Source organism: Peromyscus leucopus, chromosome 8b (genome assembly GCF_004664715.2).
Source record: "Peromyscus leucopus breed LL Stock chromosome 8b, UCI_PerLeu_2.1, whole genome shotgun sequence".
Lineage (NCBI taxonomy): Eukaryota > Metazoa > Chordata > Mammalia > Rodentia > Cricetidae > Peromyscus > Peromyscus leucopus.
In genome coordinates, this window is record NC_051086.1 from 48,648,469 (window position 1) to 48,666,627 (window position 18,159).

The 18,159-nt window shown below is 42.4% G+C and overlaps 1 protein-coding gene across 2 annotated transcripts in view; it reads right to left on the minus strand.

Moving 5' to 3' along the window:
* Positions 1-10,949, minus strand: part of Map2k4 (mitogen-activated protein kinase kinase 4) — a 95,522-nt gene extending 84,573 nt beyond the window's left edge. For both annotated transcript variants that reach the window (XM_028869355.2, XM_028869353.2), the window contains exon 1: positions 10,729-10,949. In XM_028869355.2, the coding sequence (XP_028725188.1) occupies positions 10,729-10,840 (112 nt within the window). In that variant the 5' untranslated portion in view covers positions 10,841-10,949. The remainder of the gene's footprint in view (positions 1-10,728) is intronic.
* Positions 10,950-18,159: the final 7,210 nt, after the last annotated feature.

An 18,159-nucleotide genomic window follows, 5' to 3' on the forward strand; every position in this document is an offset into this window, starting at 1 on the left:
CAGTGTACTCAAACCCTACATGAAGGTAAGGCGCTGTACCATCAACTATGCAGCAGAAGAGAATACAGGACAAAAACTAGAAATCCAGGGTCTTCACACTGGAGCATCCAAAAGCTAGCCATCCTCTTACTGGGCAAAACGAGCAGAGTCCAAGTCAGGAGGAAAGGGCTCCCTGGAAACAGCACTGGAAGAGAACCCTGAGAGAGACTCCCAAGTTCAGAAGCAAGTTTAGTCATCCCAGCAGAAGAGAGTGGGAAACAAAGTAACAAAAATACTTCAGACAACAGTTAACTTTCTCTTCAAAGCAAATGGCTGTTATGGGGGGAAGGGGGAGGGGGTGAAAGAACCATGAACAAAGTAGCAATGTGAATGGTGGAGCAAGCAGAATAGTTGTACAAGTCTTTAATCCTAGCACAGGGAAGGCAGAGACAAAAGCAAGCAGATCTCTGAGTTAGAGACCAGCCTGACCCGCATATCTACACAGCAAGTTGCAGGCCAGTAATAGCTACACAGTGAGACCCTGCCTCTCTCTCTATATATATATATATGTATATATATATACTTGAAAGGTGCATGTGCATGTAAAAGCATGAGTCAAAATTGAGTACAAGGCTTCACATGCACAAATACACAATAAAGTCTGATAAAAACAAACAAACAAAAAACAGAGGGCTGAGGAGTGGCTCAGTGGAAGAACATTTACCTAGCATGTAAAGAAGCTGGGGCTGAGAATGGCGAACTACCACCAATTATTACTGCTCCACATTAGAACTAACCTAGTTTGAGTGCTAAACAAAATTCCTAAAACTTTAAGTTCTGCCATCAAGCCAGAGTTGTTCAACTGAAGGTTTGAAGGTCTTGATGCAGAGCTATAAACTTGCTCGTTTTACGTAACTATGGATGAGATAACTAAGCGTCTGAATTCTGAACCTTCAATTGTTCACTTCTAAGAATTACTTCTCACTCATGGCAGACATGTGGCCACTGACAGGCAAAGAATAACCAACTACAACACAGTATTTCACCATTTCCTTGATAATTCTACCACTTTTTAAAAACATCAACTAAATATGTTAAAAAAAAAAAAACTATTCTAGCTAAATTATTTTATGCCCCATGTGAAACACTTGTACAAGTCAGGAAGTTAGTGACCAGTGGATCACTGTGCTCATTATACTCAAAGAGCTTGTGCAGCTGGTTGGAGTAAACGGATAAGGAGACCCCAATACCTTCACCTTTGTAGTGTGTGCATTCCCACTAATATACACACATTTGCTCAATCTGAGGCGTCTCCTATCACCTAAACTCTATCCTGCCATTCATCTACACTAAGTCTTCTATCTCAGGAGTGCTAGCTGTCGGTCAATCTTTTGATAGTAACTGATCATGCAAGTCTTCCCTCCGTTCTTTATACTCTTACCTACTCTTTAGGACTCAATTGTATGACCCTCCACTTCACTCTCCCTACTGCATCCAGGGGAAATCCTTCTACTTTCCTGGTCCCAGACAAGTAAACCTTTGCTTTCCTCTAACCAAAGAGGCAGTATCCAGACTCTACAGCACCAAATGCTAATAAGGCTACAAAGGAAATAAAGCTACATGAGGATTTCCCTCTCTCTTGCTCTGGCTCATCCCAGGCTTTCCCCTCATTCTCAACTTCTCCCTTCAAGTATGAGATTTCTTAACAGGCCATTACTGGAAATCTGTAATTTCCTGTAGGGAGATGGTCTATAATACTTTAAAAGCCTGGTCATGCTATAAAATAAAGGCAGAACCCAAGCAGTATTTGACAAGTGGTAAACAAAATGAGGGGCATCATCACACCAGCACTGAAGATGCTCCATTAACAGCTCCAGATTTCTTGTTTATATATAAAGTTAAAATTCCAAACAGGAGGATCTCCATGACAAGGACAACAACAGGATATCTAAGAGGAGCCCCAGGGAGAGCCCATTACTGAAGCTGTACCAGAAACCAGAGGCCTCAAACCAGAGCAGTGACTCATAGAGATGAACACTTTCAAGTAAAGATGTATGGACTAAAGGGTAAACTGTGTGACTCACTGGGCCACACCACAGCTTCTCCAAAATCCTTTTTCATTTTTGTTTTTGTCTTGGTTCTTTGTTTTGTTTGTTTTTTTGGTTTTTTCTTTTAAATTTGGTTTTGTTTTTTTGAGGGAGAGGTTGCAAGGGCAGAGGGCAGATGCGAGGGGACAGGGAGATAAGTGGGATCAGAATGAATGATGTGAAATCAACAAAGAATCAATAAAAACTAAAAAAAAAAAAAAAAAAAAAAAAGAACTGACAAAAAAAAATAATATCCAGTAACCTCTGGGGTTGAAAGTTGTGGTTAAGCCTAGCTTCGGCTGTGTAGGGCCCTTACAGAATTATGCAGTTGTCTCTGCTCTCCTTCCTTTGGGTTGGCAGTATAATACAGTACACATCCTCCTCATCTGAGTATTTTAGGGCTTTGAGTTGCTGAAATACATCACGAAGCCACATTAACGTAAAAGAAATCAGAGACTCCTTACTGGCTCATGCCACAGCCCAAGTACAAATCCTTCCTTCTCGCACAAGCCTGGAGATTATTGTTGCTGGCCACCTTCCAGCTTCCACCTCAAAATCCTGGCACGTCTCTGACAGCACAGCTACGCCCAGCACATCACTATCGCCCTAAAATCAAGCTATCTAGACTTGTCCTAACTTTGTATTTTCACTATACTTCAGAGTAACTTCTACAAGACTTCTTTCCTGATGGGTTGTTTCCTTTTTATTTCTCGTTGTTATCAGAAGGGAGCTTCCCTAATTTAGTAATTCCAGGTTGTCTAACTCACGGAGACTCCAGTCATCAAATTCTTCCCATGATTTTTAAACTCAGGATTTTGTAGTCCATATATGCCCGCTTTTTTTCTCCTTGTGACCAACAGCCACCCTCTCTACTTTGTGAGTGCACAACTGAATACCACATTGTTTCAATGTAGCATCCAGGGTGAACGATTTAAGATTGTGTGACATTAAATAAGGACCTATCTTCCGTCAGATTCAGTAAGATCCAGAGTGTTCTGGGATGATCAAAATGTCTAGTAAAGAAGCCAAATAGAGCAGGTTTTCATTACTGTAGAAACAGTTTTCCTGTTCCCTCCCTTGGATGAGCAACACCAACAGCACCTTCTCTGCCTTTCCAGGTGTTCATCAGAGCAGCTTACACTACTCAAAGTCCATCCTCTTTTTATTCCCAGGAACCTAACAGGATAACAAGGAAGAACTCTCCGCCAACCCCACACCAACATTCTATGCTATGTTTTGGTTTCCACCTACAGTTTTTAGCTGGTAATTCCCTCCCTAAGGCAGGCAGGCCATGGAAATAAGAGTTTCTCTTCCTCAACAGTCTTAAGAGCTCTAATCGTCCTTGACTTCTCAGCCCTGGCACTGAATTTCTCTGGCTGCTAGTGATGCCACCAAAGTGAAATAGCATATGCAATATCCTCTTCTGGCCTTCCAGACACCAGGCATGTTCATGGTATACATACATACATGTACACAAAATACCCATACACATAAAATAAAATAGAATCAGGAGACACTTAATAATGTTACTTCTTGGCAAAGCCACATATTCAATACCTATAAATATGTCATTTATGTGTGTGTGTCCCCAGCCCCATATGCACCCCTGTGCCTGCAGTCAACACACACACACACACACACACACACACACACACACACACACACAGTAGCACTTTCCTTATCCTTCTTAAAAACTGTTTCAGCAATTTTGAGTAAGATGAAATACAGCAGAGCTGTAAAAGGTTCAGGTACTATCCACTTCTGTGCTCTTCCCTAGTGGTGGGTACCATGTGTTGTTCTTGGACAATCAAGCTGCACATGGTCTGTTTTCTCCTTGGAAAGGCCCACCTTGGGCAGTGTTAGCTATTAGCTGATGGCTCCTTGTACTGGTCACCGGTTTAGCTGATCTTAGAGCTCCTTTCACCACACCATCACTCCAAGGAGCATTAGACAAAACGAGAGAAAGTATATATTCTAAAAGAGTATTTCTTACTTAATCTTATTAATTTTGCTCTCACTTTTAAAGGCATATAAGAGAATGTCAACATATGCTTTAGGGGGGAACTAATTTACTACACTGTATTCATACCAGGTCATGTTAAAAAATAATAAAAGAAATGCTGTCTGGGGCTGGGAATAAAGTGCATAGTAAAGTGTTGCCATGTGTGATGGTTAATCTCAGTTGTCAACCTGATGAGATTTAAAACTACCTGGGTGGAAGAGTATCTTGATTAAGTTAAAAGAAGTGAGATGTCCCAAACACACACACACACACACACACACACACACACACACACACACACACACACTCTCTCTCTCTCTCTCTCTCTCTCTCTTTCTCTCTCTCTCTGTGTGTGTGTGTGTGTGTGTGTGTGTGTGTGGTGGTGGGGGGGGCTTAGAGGGGGAACAACATTTCTGGGCTAGGATTCTGGACAGTATATATAAAAAAGAGGAAGTGAACTGAATACAAGCATTCATTGCTCCTTCCTCGTGACTATAGGCACAATGTGGCCATCAACTTCAAACTCCTGCCACCATGACTTCCCTGCATGGCGGACTAAACCCTGGAACTGTGGGCCAAAACAAACCTTCCTTCCTTCCTTGAGTTGCTTCTGCCAAGCCATTTTATCACTGCAACACAAAACGTAACTAAGCCACAGTGCAAACACAAGGTCTCAAGTTCAATAGCTAATATCCATATAAAAGGCCAGGTATAGGTGGCATATGCCTGTAACCCCAGAGCAGGGGTGACAGACAAAGGGCTCCCTGACTCATTAGCTAGCCAGTCTAGATTAAATGAAGGTCCTCAGGTCCCAGGAACACCATTTTTTAAAAGAATGGCTATCTCAAGGCAGATTCCTGACCCCTGCCTCTATGCATCCTTACACACACATATGTACTCACAACTTGTGCACCCCACATGTACACACAAACAAACAGTATTCTAGGACAAACAGGCAACTATAGGATTTGGAACTTTCACTGTCTACAATCAGGATCTATCGTTTGTTGTGAGAGCATACGTGTGTGTGTGTGTGTGTGTGTGTGTGTGTGTGTGTGTGTGTGTGTGTAATAGTCATATATTCCAGGCTAGCCTTGAACCCACTATGTAGTGGAGAATGAAGCTGAGGTTCTGTTCCTTTGGCCTCCACTTCCCAGGGCTGGGTCACCCAGTTGAAACCCTGGGTCATCCAGGGTTTCTTGCATGTTAGGCAACACTCTACCAACTCAGCTACATTCCCAACCCTGAATTCGGTTCTTTAAACCACACACTAAATCAAAGTCAGGTTTTCATGTATGTTTTATACATTTAAATATTGCTGGGAAGAGACAGCACAGTGATCTTAATTCTCTACTTTCTCTTAATAGACACACTTCATGACATTTTAAAGTTTATGTTCCTGCATAAATTTATCATACTTTTACTTTAAGTGGAACATATAAAATGCTCACCTGAGAGCTAAATATGTGGGCATTAATCACATACTATATACCTTCACTTAAGACCTAAGGAGAAAATAAAGAAAAATTGCCTAGATCAACACATTAAGAGAACCTGAGGTACATTTCTGCTTACAGCTACTTGTATAGCAAGTGCTTTACAAATGGCTCAGTGTTTCTCAGAATCAATGGGATTCTAAACTGAACATGCTGGTCCACACCTGTAGTCTCAACCCTTAGAAAGATTACAAGTCTAAGTCCAGCATACAGGGCAAGACCCAATCTAGACAAACAAATAAAAACATGATAAATTATAACTATGCTAACTACTTTGGAAAATAGGCATTTTAAAAGTGAAAGTTCCTAACTATGAGTTTAAGGCTCTATTTTTTTTTTTTAACAGTCTTCTTTAATTTATTGTATATGTGCATCTGTGCATTCAGGTTTGTGTTCATGTAGAAGCCAGAGGTCAACATACACTATCTTCCTCAATTGCTCTCCAACTTACATTTTGAAACAGCATCTCTCACTGAGCCTGCTGGCTGGCAAGCTCCAGAAATCCTTCCGTATTTCACTCCCAGGGCTAGAATTATAGGTGCATGCTGCCATGCCCAGCCTTTCACATGGGCGCTGGGGGTCCAAACTCAGGGCCTCACTGCTGCGCAACAAGCACTTTACAGACTGAGCCATCTCCCCAATGTCCCTAAGCCTTCTTAATAAATTTAACTTCTCACATTTTTAAGAGATCTTTTAAATTCATTACATATTAAATGACTAGCAACTAAAGCAGGTAAATATCATTTCTAATAATCTTTACATATGCAAAATATTTTATGATTTAAGGCATTTTTACATGCAATAACTTAATGTGATTCTTAAAACAGTCTATAAGCTGTGTATTCTCTATTTTAATAGATGAAAACTTACAGGAAATTACACAAATCTGGTAATTTCCCAAGGGTGCAGAGCCTGCATATGGCAGACTCTAAGCCTTGGTTTTTCCTAGTCCAAATCCAGCATTCTCTCAACTTGGATGTCCTGTTTCTAAGACACTGCTCCATGCAAAGGTAAAGCCAGCACAGAAGAAATCATCCTGCTGTGTTTCCAGTGTTGAAATTGCTCACCTCTCAGCTGGCAAGCTTTATTCACCAGAATATTTGTTATTCTCGAACACACCCGTGGTGACTTCATGGAACATTTGGTCCTAGACTTATGCCCAGCTCACCTGAGACTGACCGCCTGACATGCTTCCACTAACTTGGTTAAATACCTAGGCTTTTACAAGCCACCAAGAGAAATGCTCTTGAATATTAAGATGGCAATTGTACATGTGTAAGTTCACTATAAGTTCTTGAGTTAAAGAATTACACTATTACTTAGTACTGTACCATTCAAGAAATCTCTCAGTTAAAATTTGTCTATGATGACAAATTATCAAGGAAATTATTTTTCAAATTCTCAGATTACTGAGGAAATAATTTTTCCAATTCTCAACTAATTATTGAGAATAAAAGCCCATTCACAGTAGCTCATTTGAGTATTTTTTCTTTCTCAAAAAAAAAAAAAAAGCTTATCCTAAAGTCTAATACATTTTTATAATACTATTTACCCAACTTGGTAAGCAGATCTACATTTTGATAGTTTTAGTCACCAAATAATCAAGGAAGGAAAGGTGGGGGGAAAGGCACATTCAGCTTGTAAATGTTTGTCCTTCTGTATATGGGCATAAGGAAATTAAAGAGAAAGAACATGAGTCAGAATGAATGAAGACTCAAATGTATGAGTAATAACAAAATCAGCTACTATTCTCTGTTAGCTAAGACTTTGTGGGAAGAATGCTTTAAAAATGGCCAGATCAGAAATACAACTTCTTTGTGAAAATGTAACTAAATGAACAAATGGTGACTGTTAAGAAGCCAAAGTCACTACAATTCCCATTCCAGCTAACCACAGCCCACAGACTATTTACAGCTACAATAGTACCTCATAACAGCAACATTATCACCATTTGAGACTCTCAGATCCAGAAAACAACAAGGATTTAGTGTTTGAAGTAGAACAAAATATCTTCCCTGGAATTCTAAAACTAGGATCCCTTAATAGTGAAAAACGGTAACATCAATGAGTTAGAATTGTCTAACCTACAGATAATAAAGCTTAGAAAAAGAAATGTGCAAGTTGGGTCATAAGGGACTAGGGACTCATGGGGGAGAGACAGAGATCATCTCAAGTAACAGGATGAGAACTGAGAATACTGATGGTCAACACTCATGGCATTCTTCCAGAATGCCAAGCCCACACTCGGTGTGCATATTCTCCTTGTGCCTGCAAGCAAGCATTATTCTTACTTTCTAAGAAACAGAGGTTTCAAGAGGCTAGGTAATATACTCACAGAAAGCTTAAGTCTTGGTGGAGTGGAGTGAGGATAGGATTCAAACCCAAGACCCCAGAGCTCTGGCCATTAAGCATTACAATATAAAGGAAATAATGTTTCCAGCTTTGGACCACAGTTGACCACAGATGTCAAGTCATGAAACAGTACAAAGTCCTTTGTCAAGCATGGTGCCTATCCTACAGGAGACTGTCCAGTGACTGCTGAAGTGTAATCTATATGCACTAAAACTGAATCTGCTGCTCAGTAGGACCTGATCATGAATGGCTCCAAGAAAAACAGTCTTTTGGATAGCAAGTATATGAAATGGGGGTGAGGGGACAGCCTGGGAAATACAGGAAGACTTCACCTCAAAAAGAATAAGTAAAAATAAATCCAAAGAAGGCCAAAGAATGGGAAGTCTGGCTCAAAACTAGAAAGAAAAAATTATTCGTCTGCTGCTTAAGCTCAAGCTTTCTAATTCAGATTATGCTACACATCATCTTGAACATTTCAAACACTTCTCTTTTCTCTGAGCAATCGAAACCGATTCAAAACACAAGGTATAACTTAGCATGTTCCTCCATCAATCAAAGACTAAAGATTTTTTAAGTAAAGATTTAAAAAAAAAAAAAAAAAAGCAACAACTCAGGGGCCAGAGAACTGGCTCAGGAGTTAAGAACACTTGTTGCTGTTGCAAGGGATCCGGGTTTGATTCCCAGCACCCACATGGCAGCTCACAGCCATCTGGAAAGCCAGTCCCAGGAATCTGATGACCTCTTCTGACCTTTCCAGCACCAGGCATGCATGTGGTGCTTACACAAACACCCATGCAAAACATGCACACACACAAAATAAAATGTCTTCTTAAACATTCAGCCACAATTCAAAGACAGTTTAGGGCCCTTCTCCCTTTTAAAAAGGATTCCAGAAATCAAAAAGCAGAGATAGAGGAGACGAGAGAACACCAGACTGATTCCTGGCCATGTGACTTTGAGTTTCTAGGCGCTCTTCCCGACTGCAGAATCTTCACATTCACTCTTCTCTCTGCCTTGGCCCCATCTCTGTTCTTTCCAGACAGGCTTTCTCCGTCCATCTGATCAAGGAGACTGCCCTGTTACCTTCCATCACAAAACCCAGCTTGCTGCCTTCATTTTTCTTAAGCAACCTGTACTATTTACCTACATGTCTTCCCTTCTCCATTCTCAGAGGGACATGCTCCATCAGACGTGAGATGGCTGTGTTCACAGGTGTCTACACACTCAGAACAGCACTGTGCTGGCTCTAAGCAGTTACTCAATATTTTCTGAACATGAAGAAAAAAAATTAACACAGGTTTTCCAAACTGTCAGCCTCTTCCCTCAAAAAAAGACAAAAACAAACCTTGAAATATATATATATATATATATATACATATATACATATATAATTTTACTGAGTTATTTATTGTGTGTTCAAGTGGAGGTTAGGGGACAACTTGAGGGAATCAGCCCTCTCCCCGCCATGTAGGTCCCAGGGATTGAACTCAGATCAGGCTATGTCTCTACCCTTAAAATATTTTTTAAAAACTTTCAGTCACCCATTGTGGACAAGACACAAGACAAGATAATACTAAATTATCTTAGCAGACAGTAAAAGTATGAGATCAAGAAATCAACCTTAGATTCTATATAATGTAATATGCAGCAGAGCAGGCATCCAATAACTAACTCAATTTGAATTAATTAACTTAGGGGCCGCACAGAATACATCTTCTGAATACTGAGCTCCTCTGTTGATGTGTCTATCATAGTTTAATATATAGACTAAATTTTTCTTACACGGAGGGGATGCAAACACAGATCGTATTTCTGCTGCCTGAATCATGGTATGCGATCACAAACACGAAATATTCAACATACAATCTGTTAACCAGACACAAGAAACCCTTATGGAGAGTTTAATCAAAAAGAAACCATGGTCATACTGATAACAAGGATATCCAAGTGACTCTTAATAATTCAACATGAGTCGTTTGCTAAAGTTATCAAGAGATTTCTGGGTTTGTCTGTTTCAAAAATAGCACTACTATCCCAAATCCCTCCAGTAAACTTAAGATATGGTCCATAATGAGCCCAGGCCTGTATTTTCACATCACCTGTCAAAACCCACATAGAGATACTAAGGCCTCCCAGTGGGGAAAGGCCATTACAGGAGAGCTGTCTCAGATGCCCAGACACGATCACTTTGACCTCTGCCATCCGGTTTCCTGAATCTCTCTCCCTTTCAGCCGATCTCGGTCTTCTATTTTTATCTGATTTTCTTCTCTGCATGCGAGGAGAACACACATCTCCAGCCTGGGTCGAAACGCCTCTCCGGGGCCAACGGCTGTCTCCCCACCTTACAGGTGGCACACAGCCCTTGCGAACCCTCGCCCCTCCCACGCAGACACCCTGCAAAGTTTAGGGGACGGGGGCGCAGCGCAGGGGCCCGGCTCCAGCGACGCCCAGCGAGGCGCAAGATGGCCCTGAGCCGGCCCCACTGCGGCGCGCGGGGGCGGCGGGGCCGAGGGCAGGGACGCGGCCGACCTGCGAGCTAGAGGCCCGGGCCGCGCGCGATCCCGAAGCCCGCGGGCGCCAGGTGAGCGGCGGACGGGGGGCAGCCAGGTGGGCCCGAGCCGGCGAAGCCAGAGCCGCCGCAGCGGGCAACTCACGCCGGGCCCGGGGCGGGAGACCGGGCGAGGCCGGGCCCGGGACGCGGAGCTCGGGCGGCTTCCTCAGACAGCCCCGGGGACGCCGCGGCTCACAGGCCGCGGTTCAGCCGAGCGCCTCGCGAGGGGCCCCGTAGTCTCGGCGCGCCCGCCGTCCTTACCCTGCATGCTGCTGACGGCCGGGTGGCCCGGGGCGGAAGGCCCGATGGGGCCCGGGGTGCCGCCACCGCCCCCGGAGCCGCCGCCGCCGCCGCTCGGGGTCGGAGCCGCCATTGTTGGAAGTGAGGAGCCGAGCGGCGCCGCGGCGGCTGCAATGCAGCAAGCTCGGCCTCTCGCTCCGCTGAGGGCGCGGCGTGCGCCGCCTTGGCCCCGCCCCGGGCACGCCTCCGACACGCCCCCCTCCAGTGCACGCCCCCGCCAGAGCTGACGCGCAGCCTGCAATTCAGGCTGAGCTGCCTGCAGCACCCAGGACTGAGGGCAGGGCCTGCAGTCCTGGATATGGTGACCCTCTACCCTCCAGGGACCCAAAGTAGGTGGCAGAATCAGAAATATTTGTGCATTTGGGGGGAAGGGAGAGACCTACGACCCCAAAGCTTTAGAACTACCTTCTTGGAACCTCAGAACCCAAAATCAGAGCAGTAGCTCTGGAGGTCAGGCTTCCTGTCCAGTCTCTCTGATCCCATCCATCAAAAGAGTCTGCTGTAGCTGTGGTCTCAGGCCAATGCTCTCTGCACTGCTGGAAGCTGGCAGGGGTCTTTGAAGGAAAAAGGAAAAGTTCCAATTTAGGCTTTTCAGCCCAAAATGCATGCTAAATATTTTGTCTATTTATTTATTCTGTGTGGGAAAAGAAGAGCAAACAACAAAAGGAGAGACTGGTGGCTCGCAAGCTTATCTCCTTTTCAAGTGCAGGTGAAAAGGCGGCTTTCTTCGAGGGAGGCTATTTTTTAGTTCCAGGGGAAGAACCAAAATCATAAGGCTGACTGTGGTGATGCATGCCTTTAATTCCAGTACTTAGGAGACAGATCTCTGTGAGTTTGAAGTTAACCTGGTCTATATATTGGTTCCAGGACCTTGTCTTAAAAAAAAAATTAAGGATGAAAAACATCAGATGAAATTCTCCTTCCAAAGCAACTTGTCATATTAGAAAACATGGATGGGTGCAAAAAAATAAAAAAAATACAGTTGTGTATTTCTTTTCACTTGGACACTTCAACACACAAGGGAAAAGGCATCAAAGGCCCCATAATTTGCTAGCAATGACCCAAATACCATATTCTGTCATTACCAGACTCTAACTGCAGTGTGTCGTGATATCTGCCTCACCAGGAGCATTTCCCATCCAGCTCTAACATCACTATGCTGTGTGCTGTGGTGTGTGGTGTCATCTCTGTTCTCAGTTCCAGTTCTTTAGGGTCTGGAGTGATGCCAAGAAATAGTTTGGAGGGATTTAAATTTCCCCATTCCTATAAGCACCATGGGCTTCCCACTCCCACTCTTTGGTGTGAATAATTAATGTGTTCACCGTCTCATGAAAAGTACTTTTGTCAAGCGCCCCCCTTCCAACAGGTACATAGTTCTTTAGTAATAACTTAATATATATGTAGCTATACCAATCTCTTAAAGACATTGCCAGAGTTTGGATGAGTAGCGGAAAATGTATATATCATTGTTTCCAATATTGCCTTAGAGGGTGAATAGGTAGTACAAAAAAGATTTTAATCTATGGGAAATATTGACCCAATATAGGTAGATAAGCATGAATGAGAAAAAATTAACAGAGAAACCTGGGTGTGGTGATATATTTGTAATCTAAAAAATAAAGCTTGCCTGAAGATCAGAGGACAGAGCCAGCCACAGAGTTAACATAGAGGCCAGGCAGTGGTGGCACACACCTTTAATCCTAGCACTCGAGAGACTGGATCTCTGTCTCTCTGTGAGTACAAGCCAGTATGCTGGGCTTCATGAGATTGATCCAGTCTAGGAGAGAAACAGAGCCAGGCAGTTGTGGCACACACCTTTAACCTCAGTTTTGGGAAGCACACACGCCATTAATTCCAGCCCTAGGAAGGTTGAGATAGGAAGTAGAACGGCTGGACGGAGAACGGCATATAAGGTGTGAGGAGACAGGAACTAGAGAGCCTTTCAACTGAGGACTCAGGGGCATTCAGTCAGAGGATTTCTGGAGGAGTTGTCAACTGAAAAAAATGGGTTGTGAGAGGAGTTTGACCCATCCTACCACCAGAAAGCCAAAGCTTCAACCAAAGTAAGATGGCCATTCAGGAGACGTTACAAACTTTAACTGCTAATAATCATGCATCTGTGAAGAACTGCAGGCAAATGCTTATCACGACATTGTTCGTAGCAATAAAAAAGGAAGTATTAAAACTCTAGGTAATTTCCACCCAGGGAAAAGTAATATTGATAGCTCTGGCCATGGTCTGAGTAGATACAAATATACTTCCAAAGGATGTGATTTTATTCTACCAGAACTACATCAACACCCAGTGATCAGAACCTGTGTTCTATTTCTTTAACTTTACTTTTAAAAAGGAGGGAGAGTGGAGCTGAGTGCTGTGTTGTATGTCTGTATCCCAGAACACTAGAAGGAAAGTTAAGGCAGGCAGATTAAGACTTCCCAGCCAGCCTGGGCTACATAAGGAGAAACTGTCTCAAACAGAAGGAGGGGGGTGGAGACTATATGAAAAAGAAGAAAAGGGGAGGGGAGAAGGGAAGAGAGAAAGGAAGAGAGGGAGTGAGGGAGGAAAGAAGACAGGAAGACAAGAAAAGTCAAGTCAAGCGCAGCTCATCATGGCTACATACAGCTGTAATCCCAGCAGTGGGAGGCTGGGGCAGGGAAATCATAAATTCAAGGCCAGCCTGGGCTACAAAGTGAGACGCTGTAGAAAAAGGAAGGAGGGCAGGGGGAGATCAGAGGGCAGAAGAGAGGAGAATGGGGGCTGGGGCGGGGACAATATGTGTTCTTCTGGGAGCAGGGAGTTTGGAGATGAAACGAGAGAGTAAGATGGTCTATCCAGGGATGGTGGGACTAGTCTATTTCTTGATGTTTTGTTACACATGTGTACACACATGGTAAAAAAAAAAAAAGCTATAAATGTATACTTAACATTTGTGTATTTTTGTGTGTATACTTCACATTAAAAAAACTAACAAATGTGAAACTCTAACCAATTCTATATTGAGGTATTTAAAGAGGCCATGCATGGCCTGAGAACCTGCAGGAGACTTTGAAAACTGGTTGAGTTGAAGAACACAGGGATGGAAAGATGAATAGATGCGTGCTAAAACGAGCTTTATAAAACATTAGTGATAATCTAGAGGATCAATATGCTGATCCAAACTATAATATTTTCAATTTCATGTCTGAGATTTTTTCATAATATCACAAAAATCAAAAGCACAAGATCACTAAAAACATTCCAAAATTAAACATGTTGCTAAATTATGCTATCAATAAAATTATAAAAGAAACAATGTAATTGAAGCCTGTGTAAAGTCTGGACCACTGGCTAGTTCATGGATGGAGAATTTAGTCATTGTTTAAGGGGATGGGTGGTACATTATTGTTGCTTTCTGGTGGTTTTTGTTGTTGTTGTTTGGAATTAGGTAACAATATATGGTTTGAACTTAATAACATGCTTTAGCTCACTGTTTCTTTTGCTTTAAGGCAGTCTTGTCATACAGCACAGGCTAGTTTTATAGAAATAACTAGTGATCTTTTCGGTAATCCCAGGCTTCCTCATGCAGGATTATAGGCATGTGTCCTCTTGCCTGCTGGGGCGGGGGCTCAATACTGATTGTCAACTGAATGGATGCTAGAATCATGTAGGAGATGAACCTCATAGAGAATCTATAAGAGAATTTCCAGGTTGGGTTAATCAAGGTGAGAACTCTCACTCTAAAAATGTGGGTGGCACCTTCTCACAGCTTGGGGTTATGGTCTGAATAAAAAGGGAGAAATGAGTTGAACATTGGCATTCATCTCTCTCTGCTCCTGACTGCAGGAGCGATGTGACCAGCAGATCCATGTTCCTGGTGCTGTGCCTTTCCCATAGTGATGGACTGACTATACCCTCACTCTGGGAGCCAAATCCTTTCTTCTTTAAGCAGCTTGTTCTCCAGTGTTTGGTCACAGCAAGAAGAAAAGTAGGGATGCACATTCTGTCTTTCTGTCAAGAGATTTAAACTACACTCCATATACCACATAGTTTACCCACTTAAACCGCATAATTCAGTGATGTATAGTTGTTGAAGTATGCAGCCATCACAAGAAGCATATTTAGGACATTTTCATCACCCCCAAAAGAATCCTATCCCTTTACAGTCACCCCCCAGTGACTACCAGCCATGCCCTCTGTATTGTCACTTGACACAGGCTAAAGTTGTCTAGGAAGAGGGAACCTCAATTGAGAAAATGCCTCCGTCAGACTGGCCTGTTGGCAAGTCTGTGAGTTAGTTATTTTCTTGATTGATGATTGATTGGAAGAGCCCAGTGTAGGCTCTGTCATGCCTGGCAGGTGATCCTGGGAGGTATGAGAAAGCAAACTGAGCAAACCAGCAGGAATCAGCCAGTCAGCAGCATTCTCCCATGGTTTCTGCTTCAGTTCCTGAGTCTAGGTTCCTGCCTTGGGTTCTTGCACTGACGTCCCTTCATGATGAACTGTAAGTTGTAAGGTGAAATAAACCCTTTCCTCCCCAAGTTGCTTTTGGTCATGTTTACCAGGTGGATAGAAATCCTAAAACTGACACACACTCCCCAGATCTCGGCTAGCACTAATCTACTTCCTGTCTACACAGATCTGCCTGGTTTTCATACTTTGTTCCTTTTGGTGACTTGATAGTAGTGTGTTGCATTAATGTGATTATTTTGTTTATCCATTGATGGGCATTTTGGGACATTGTTACTTTTTGGTTATTCTCAACAATGCTGCAGTGAACATTTGTGTATGAGTTTGCCTGTTGGGCATCAATGATCTGATCTCTGGATATGTGGAGCGAAATTGGTGGCTCTTAGGGAAACTGTGTGCACCCACTTAAGGGACGATCAGAGTCCTTCCCAGAGTGACTGAGTCATTTGTTTTCCCAGAACACCTGAGGTACAATTTCACCATACACATACAGATTGTTATCTGTCTTTTTGTCTGTAGCACCTCTGGTGAGTCTCATTATATTTGGGGGGCATTTTGCCTACACTAGCCAATGAACTGAACATTAACAGGTATTGCATTTATATATATAAACTATATAAAGAATATATAAGAACTACAAAGGAAACAGGTACCATTGTGTGCCCCAAGAGGGACTGCCATGAACTCTGAGGCCATTATCAGTCACTTCTGAATGAATCAGATCACAGCAGATTCAACCAATCAGAGCTCAAGAAAGAGGCACATGCAGGAAAGTTGGGCTGTGTACTTATGAGATACCAGAAATTAAAATCTGCTGGTAATGGGGGGGGGTGCGGAAAGCACTTTACCATCAGCATAGATTAGCAATTATTGCTGGACACGTAACTATTTTTGGAATGTGGAAAAGAGTGGATTTCCCCAACTTTAGGGATTCACAAAAAAATACAGTTATACACTGCACAATAATGTAAATGAGCAAGAGAAATATCACAAGAGGAAAAAAACTGAATTTGTTTTAAAGAAGTATTACATTTGATTGGCTTCGATTTTTTTCAGATGTAATCTCTGTTCTCACCGAAAGCCAAGATGACCTCAGACTCCTAGCTTTCCTGCCTCAGCTGCTTGTGTGCTGAGAATACAGGTATGCACCACCATGCCCAGCTACCAAGAATGCTTTATGTTCTTCTTTGTGTAGGATCCATAATTCATAGAAAAACATTTAATTATTTTAATACCCAAAGATCAACAAGCCAATATGCTAACACAATGCAATAAAAATGAATAAAACATGAATGACTGTATTTCATTATTTATAACCTGTGATTACAACTCTCATGTGTAATTATAGTAAGGCACATTAAAACAATGATTGATTATAATATTTTGATTATAAAAATAGCCAGCACTCGGGAGGCAGAGGCAGGCGGATCTCTGTGAGTTCGAGGCCAGCTTGGTCTCCAAAGCGAGTTCCAGGAAAGGCGCAAAGCTACACAGAGAAACCCTGTCTTGAAAACCAAAAAAAAAAAAAAAAAAAAAAAAAAAAAAAAAAAAAAAAAAAAATAGACAAATAGAGAAATGTTTGACTTTTTTTTATTGACTCCTCCTCACCACCACCTTTTTTTTTAGACAAGGTCTCACTATATAGCCATGCCTGGCCTAGAGCTTACTACATAGACCAGTCTGGCTTTGAACTCTCAGCAATCCACCTGCCTCTGCCTCCTATTGTATAGCAATTTCCTCCAAGATGAAACTTCTCATCTTGAAGGGAAGCTCATTAAGCCTCAAGATGCTCTAAAGGTGGGTAAAACATTCTATTCTGCAGGGAAGCTCCTTAAGATCAAGAAGTATGCAACTCAAAAGCTCCAGGAAGCCCCTGAAACTGACCAGATCACTAGTCCCCTTCGTCTCCAAGCATATACAAAAGGAAAGGATTACACTCTCAGACCATCAGAACAACCTGAAAAAGGTAGTCTCTAACCTGTTGAGCTACTTGCAGGTTTTCAGTGCACTCTAAGTTTCCAGCCTTTGTGGGCTGCCATCCATGCCGGTACGGGCTTTGGTAATGTAACTGTTTTTGAGTAATTTCTGTTATGGTAATTAACCCCTCACCTACAAATTCATTGGCTCACCAATTGGACTTTAATGGTATCCTGCTTTGATCCGTTGTCTGTTTCCTATCTGGGGTGAGTAGATATTTGTTTACATCTCCTCAGGAATAGTATCACACAATAATTCCCAACATCCAGGGCTTCTTTCATTGTTGTTTTGTGGGTTTTGTTCATGACAGGGTGCCTCTATGTAACCTGTGCTGATCTGGAGCTTTTTGGAAATCCTCCTGCTTCAGTCTCTCAGATACTGGGGTCATAGGTATACATCTAGCTTCTCTTAGCTCTTTTAGCATATGAGGTATCTAAAAATACAAGCCCTAGAATTTCAAGGGCAACTCATTTAACTAAACTCAACTCCTATCAAAATTCTTCCCTTTCTCACTCTATTCTAATTGTTAGCTAATAGCTAAAAAGACTGACCTGGGATTATTGCTCAAAGAAAGAGTGGTTCCCTAACAAATGTGTGACCATAGGTTCAATTCTCAGCATTGGAAAAAAAATGGGAAAAGAAACAGACCTCATCCTGCAGTTTACATAACACATCTTAATATCAACACAGAACTACACAGTCTTCTGGTTGTAAAGAGTTGAAATTTGGACTGGGGCTGTCCAAATTGGGCATAGTATATCTCAGTTGGTATAATGCTTGCCTAGCATGCACAAAGCCCTAGGTTCAATTCCCAGCACCATGTAAACCAATGTGGTGACAAACACACCTATAATCTCAGCATTAGGCAGGTAGAAGCGGAATCAGAAGTTCAAGGTCATTCTCCTAGATAGTGAGTTTGAGGCCAGTCTGGTTTATTTTAATACCTAGAGATTAGAGGTTCTTAATTTT